Here is a 7,145-nt window from a genome sequence, read left to right as displayed (position 1 = left end):
AATGGACCCGATGAGGAATAGTGTTCTTGTAGGAGCATATTGTATATCTACTTCCTCAATTTTATTTGGGAGATTTTTTTAATTTGAAATTTTGAGAACGAATCATGAGATGATTATTTTCAAAAGAAAAAGTCCTTAATCAATATTTAGATATTACTTTTTTTTCAACTCAATAGAGAGTGCAATTAGCAATTTTTTTTTTTTTAATTAAAAGCAATCTATGGGTTGAAAATATTACATCTCAAAAATTTAAGGTCCCAAAAATAATCTTAGATGGGATTTTACCCAAGAGAGTAAATAGATAATATACTTCCGCCGGAGCATAATCTTTTGGCTTGAGGAAGGAAAATACTAAAAGTATTTTTAAACAACTATAAGCCATAAGGTTTAATTGCATAGTGTAACCACAGGCAAATGAATTTTTTGGGTTGAAACTTTATGGACTTCTGATTTGAAAAATAACTAGATCTATTTTGGATTCTTGAAGACCAAGATTCATTATTCATCAAATGGAAAACCTGCATTCACACGAATAGCACTCACTTTATTCAATGTTTTGTATAAATTATATTTTTCCTAATTTTAATCACTCAAATAAGACCTGCATGTGTGCAAGTTTAAAAGAGTCAATGAGCACATACTTTTCTAAGTTTATTGACTTGTGGTCTCTTTGAAGTTATGTTATACAGACAAGTGAGGTTTATATAAAGTGTCCTCCTTGTACTTAAAAGTAAGACACACCTCCTGGAGACATAGTTTAAGTATCAGAAACTCTATGATGGATTGAAAATCTATTTTCGTTTGTACTTATAGAATTTAAAATTTAAAAAATGTTACAAGCCAAGCATATTTATAAATACTTGAAAATCTTGAAAATAGATGGTCCAAATAACTTAGTGCAAGATATACTATTTTTATTACGTATTTTTTCCGTCATATCTATATATCTCGAGTTCAAGACGATCAATTGGAGAGTTTCCATTGTTGGAACACTATTCTAGAGGATTTTTGAGGTGTACCTTACTTTGATTGACACCTTATATAGGTTGTTTTTCTTATATGGATGCACATAATAGTCTTTTTTTTCTTTTCTTTTTTTTCTTTTATGAGTAGAAATTATGTCCATAAAGCATCTGAAATAAATATCCCAAATCACATACCAAAAATAGCACATGCTAGGCGCAGTTTGGAAGCGTCATTTGTTAAAGATAACTCATCCTTTCCTCCACCTATTTAGAAGTGAAAAAAAAATGTAGCTTGTTTTATTCATGGGGGCGGCTCCCTTCTTTGGGCTACTCTCATTGAGCAAAGCTTGTAACATAGGGTGGCAATGGACCCGGACACGACCGGGGACTTGAGGATAGACCCGATTTGGATTCGGTATGAGTTAAAAAATTGGACCTGGCAGGTCGGGTCTGGGTCTGGGTCCAGTAATATTTTTCGAATCCCAATATATGAAATATATTCAAACGTAATTAAATACATAGATATTTTAATTTTTACGTTGAGTCCGACATGTTTCCACCCATATTGCAACTATTCCGCCAATTTTTTTTTTCTTGCTTATTCCAGAGGAGTTGTTGGGCCATCCAAACTGAACCATAACTTGTGGAAATACACAAAAACATAAGCATGTATTACACTTATTTCCAAAAAATCCCTACCTTATTGTGGTTTCAGGGCCATCCAAACGGGACTATAGTTGAGGGTATACTCATGTCTTTTAAAAGCATGCGTACAATGCCCACATGTGCACATGGGTGGGCCTGTGTATATATAGAATACCGACATGAAATGGCACATGTAGAGAGAGAGAGAGAAAGAAAAAAGAGAGAGAGAGAGAGAGAACAAGACAGTAATCGGCGAAGACTGTCACTATTACAACGACCATTAGAACTTGAATGGCTTGAAGATGTTTTGTTTTTGCCCTTTTATGTTGAATTTTAGAAACTCCCTTCTTACCTGATGACAAATGCTCAATCCAAATTGAATTAGTATGGCTTTGTCCATTGTCAACAAGAGAGGGCCCTTTCATCCTGGTCCATGAAGAATTGGAATAAGATGCAAAGTATATTGTTAGTTAAAGTGAGAAAAAAGAAGACGAGTGATTTACGAATGGACCCGTAAATTTTACCTAAAATAAAAAATGTGTGAAAATTACCAGGAAGGTTGATCCACTCGCTTTTTTATTTTTTTCAAATTTTGTCCATCCTCGGACATCAATTTTAATTTTAATTCTTTTTAGTGTTTTTTTTTCTGTTGGGCAGTGCCCCGAGCTCTATGGCTAGTGCTCAAGTGGTCCGAGGTTTGAATCCTCTGACGGCCCTCTGTTTCCTGAGCAGTCCAAGGTTCCATCCTTAGACCGCTCTTTATTTCTTGTTTTTGAGAAAAAACAGTGGTACCGTATGTCTTATTTCCTGAGAAAAAACAGCGGTCCAAGGACGGGTCCGAGGACCTCGGACCCCTCTTTATTTCTTATTTATTGAGATAAATAGCAATATGAGGATGGGGACCTCGGACCACTTAACATGGGTTTGAGCATCCTAACCTCAGACTGCCTAGGCATCACCCTACTAATGATTTTTTTTTCAAAAAAAAAAAATGTTAAAATGGGGGCAATTTTGGAAGAAATAAAAAAAATGGGTTGCTGACCTTCCTTGTAATTTCTACCTATATATAGAATATTTTAGGTAAAATTTTTGGGTCTATACGTAAATCACTCCAAAAAAAATGTATACTATTTCAATGTATTTCAATGGTAGAGATATATTCTAAGCTAATCTATATATGACAAGATTTGATTGTCCTACCAAAGCATATTGTTGATTTGGTTCCTATGTTAAGCGAAGATTATCTTCGGAGGATTGAGCTCACAGCTAGGTGGTTAGGGTGGTGGGTCATCTTAACATGATGTTTTGAGTTCCATTTTTATTATAAATAGGAGACCTCATCCTCACTGAACTAACAAAAAAAATAATAAAAAAACCCAAATCTTAGAGATAATCTCTTGAACCTAAAAACCAACCTTAATAGAAAAAGAAAAGAAAAGAAAAGTAAAATCTCCAATTGTCCATTCTCTATGCATGATAAGAACCTAGATTGAATAGGTACTAACTAATTTTTTGAGGGCATGATCTAAGAAATGAAGAAACTAAGAGCCAATTGTGTTTTTGAAAATAATCATCTAACGATTTTTAGGTGGATGTCAAAATTTTAGATAAAAAATTTATCCCTATAATTCTTTTGCATCATCATCGTCAAAGCTTTTTATGAGCTAATTAGAGTCAGCTATATGAATCTTGGTCTGTCATTTTGCTCTATTGAGAGTCTAGTAAATCTTTTGTTTGAGGGAGTAAATATAAAGTATGCTCCCATGGGAGAATTTTATACTTGCTATTTATTTTGCACTAGTTTTTTTGGCTTTCGTCGAATAATATTTTAACCCCAGTTTGGGCTAATTGGATCTTTGGGTTTTAGGCATAGAACTAGTCATACAAGCCATCATGCATATGTATATGTATATGTATATGTATACGTATGTATGTATGTTTAGAAATATTTTCTTAATGGTGTAGTTTTCATGTGGTCAGGGGCTTTGAAATATCTGGTAAAGCCACATCCCAGAATCTCATAAGAAAATGTAATTTTAATGCTAGAAACCCTTACGATGTTATGAAAATCTATTTCTATTGTTGACAATGAAATTTGAAGCTCTAAATATGACATAGATTATAACAGATTGGCAAAAATATAAAATATAATTCTAAGAATATGCTATACAATAAATCATTTTTAGGTCTTAAACTCAGTTATTTTTTCAGATCCATAATTGTTGAGATCGAATTGATTGATTTGATCTTTTTTTTTTTTTTTTTTTTTTTTTTTTTTTTTTTTTGCCAAATCTGTATATTCTGGCAATAGCTTTATAAAGTTGCGGTCCTACAAAAAGCACTTTACCATTTAAATATACACAAAAAAAATGTCACACTTGTTCAAAGCGAAAAATGAATGAAACAACATAAAGTTTCCATGTTATATTTTTTAATAAGATACAAAGTGAGAACTGGTGGTAGGTGAGCTCCATGTATCTTGTTAGCCCATCTTTCTCGTAATTCCCAACCCACACTTTCTTTCAAAAAAAATTATGGCACCAATATAAATTAGAGTGATTTACATATAGATCCTAATTTTTTGTAAAATACAAAATGCTCAATTTATAGGCAAAAATTATAAAGAAAGTCGGTCAATTTGTTTTTTTTAGTTTTTCTAAAATTGCCATTTGGTTTGAGAATGGAATCCTTAGTCCATTTTTTTTTTTTTTTTTAGTTTTTTTGTCAGTAGGGCAATGCCTTATTAACAAAAAAACTAAAATGAAATTTAAAATTTGGTCTGAGGATGTTCTTGGATCAAAGAGCAATTTTAGAAAAAATTTAAAAAGTAGATTGACTGACATTCTTATAATTTCCCTCTACAAATGGAGCATTTCGTATCATATTGAAATTTTTATGGTCTGTATGTAAATTCCTCTATAAATTAAGAAGAAATTCGTCAGATCTTTTGAAAATGAGAAAATTAGATCATATTAAAAAAAATTTGCAACCTAGGGCAATATTGTTATACTTCAAAAACAGGTATTCATTGTGGGAAAATTTTGATATAAGTGCGAGGTTCTAAACAATCAAATTAAAGCAGACCTCAAAAATTTCACTAGAAGAGGTTATTTTGATGCCCAAAAATCCTCAAATTGATCATCTTGTCCTCAAGATGCATGGACATGAGAAAAAATAGATTTCAAGCTTTGGAAATAGTTCATCTTATAATGCATTTTTTGACCGTCAATTTTCAAGATTTTCAAATTTTCATAGATATGCTCGATCTACACTATTTTTGAAGCTTTAAATTCTATAATTAGATATGAAAATATATTTTAAGACCATTACAATCATTTCCACTATTGAAACCACATTTCTCGACACTATTTGAACATGCACTTTACTTTGATTGTTTAGAGCCTCGGCCTTATAAACATCACCCTTCATTTTGATACGTAGATAAGGATACATGTTTCAGTGTCTGAGATGGATACGAGTGTCACAAACTTCTAATATAAAAAATTGATATTTCAAAGTTTTATCCTTGTATGATTTAAAGAAGTGGGACACAATAAAGAAGAGGAATTCAAGTAAAGATTAAGAAGTACTTACATTTCCAGAATTTCACTTGCATGCGTCATGTCCTTAGTGTGTCGAAGAAACTAAACTTACCTAAGTGCGTGCTTACCATCAGAAACCAAGCTTAATCTCCACCGTCCATCATATCAAACAGACTATGGATATCTATGTGGTTTACCATACATAATACACCGGTGATGTACAATGTAATTTTTTTTAAAAATACATATATGAGTGTCAAGCCGAGCCTAGCCGAGCCGAGCTGAGCCTAGCCAAGCCAAGCTGGATTTACTGTAATTAACCCAATCCAAACCCTAATTATTAACATTAACCTTACTCTAACTCGAGCTCCAGTTTATTAACTTGTACAAACCCTAAAACACCTCTTTTGGTCTGAAAACACTGCCACCACCTTTTTCTGCCCCACTTTGTGATAAAGAAAAAGCAGAAAGAGAGAAAACAAAGGGAGAGAGAGAAAGTATGAAAAAAAAGAGATAGAAAAAGTAGAGAGAGAAAAAAAAGGAGAGAGAGGAAGGAAAAGAGAGAAAGAGTACAAAGGCTAGCAGTCAATCCAATTGGAAGCTAATGAAGCAAACCCAACCCATCTCTCTCTAAGCGAAAGGAGACAGAAACCCTAGCCTCACGCCTCAACCACTTCTTGAAGAGGGGTGCAACTTCAGTTCCATTGATTTCACCAACAAAAAAAAAAAAAAAAAATTCAAATTTCAGGCATGAATCGTTTGCAAAGCTTTCCAGTTCAACAGATTATGACCGGAAACCCTAACCGGTGGAACATCAACGCAGGTGGAGAAGATGAGAGGAAAACCATTTTCCAGGGAATAAATGGTTCTTCCATGGCTGCACCTTACCCACCTCTAACAAGCTTGTTAGAAAGCCAGGAGTTTCCTGAATCGTGGAGCCAATTATTATCGTAAGATCTTTTTTATTTTTATTTTTCATTTTTGTTTAGATTCATCAAAGAATTATCGATATCGGAATGATATTGGAGAATTCATTTCATCATAAATTTGTTGGGAATTCTTGTGTGCAATTATTCAGTAAAAAACACATTTTTCTCTAGGAAAAATTCGTGATTTCTTAGGAAAATAAGAAAACAAATGGATTTGAATTTTGTACTAGGTACGTAGAACTAGAAAACTTAAAAAACAAGGAAATTTTTTTAAAACCTAATTTATTTTCCATTAGTGCCTTATAAAGGATAAAGCACTGTTCATCCCTTTCAAAAAAAGGAAAAAAAAAAGAAAAGGAAAAAGAAAATCACTGTTCATAGTGATAAAACACCATCTAATTATCCTATTGATAATTTATTATTTTTTAAGTAAATAAAGATGAAATATATTATAGTTTTCTTCTTATCTTGATCACGAGATAGCAATTATGTTCATTTCTCAATATCTCTTTTGATTTGAGTGACAAATATTCATACTTGTTTCTAATAATTGAGCCTTGGTGGTTCCTCAGGGCTAATTCTGATTGTTAGTTGCAATTTTTCAGGTCTGATTTGGCCAGAGAAGAAGATCGGTGCAATTACAATCAATTTTTTGGGAAGAAAATGGATAATTTTGAAAGCCAGATGCTTCTTTCATCATCTAATTCTTCTCTATTAAATATAAAGCAAGAAAACATTGAAAATTGTTATGGTTTTCCTCGTCGAAATGAAGATTTTCAAGCCACTAAGCCTTCATGGCCACAGAATTTTCCAGTAAATTCTTCAAGATCCATTGTCGCAAGCTTTGGGAGTAATATTCTCGATTTCTCGAGTAGTAAGCGAGATGGAGGACAAAAGCCTAATGAAAACATATCTGAGGTAAATATTTTTGTTATTAATTTGGATTGTAATCAAAGAAAAAAAATATAATAGGCAGAAATATAACAAAAAAAATAATCTGAGGTTCATAATCCATATAGTTTATGATAGTCTAGTAAATATGCCGATTAAAAAAAATCATAGTC

At 32.5% G+C, this 7,145-nt stretch overlaps 1 protein-coding gene across 4 annotated transcripts in view; it reads left to right on the top strand.

The window, feature by feature from the left end:
* The first annotated feature begins 5,755 nt into the window (after nt 1-5,755).
* The window catches only part of LOC18426680 (basic helix-loop-helix (bHLH) DNA-binding superfamily protein), a 7,978-nt gene continuing 6,588 nt past the window's right edge, over nt 5,756-7,145 (top strand). For all 4 annotated transcript variants that reach the window (XM_020662618.2, XM_020662617.2, XM_011622270.3 and 1 more), the window contains exons 1-2: nt 5,756-6,102; nt 6,687-6,999. In XM_020662618.2, the coding sequence (XP_020518277.2) occupies nt 5,903-6,102; nt 6,687-6,999 (513 nt within the window). In that variant the 5' untranslated portion in view covers nt 5,756-5,902. The remainder of the gene's footprint in view (nt 6,103-6,686; nt 7,000-7,145) is intronic.

Source organism: Amborella trichopoda, chromosome 5 (genome assembly GCF_054954075.1).
Source record: "Amborella trichopoda isolate Santa Cruz 75 chromosome 5, AtrichopodaSantaCruz75HAP2 v2.0, whole genome shotgun sequence".
Lineage (NCBI taxonomy): Eukaryota > Viridiplantae > Streptophyta > Magnoliopsida > Amborellales > Amborellaceae > Amborella > Amborella trichopoda.
The sequence above is the reverse complement of the archived record's forward strand: the minus strand, read 5'-3'. Positions and strand labels throughout refer to the sequence as shown.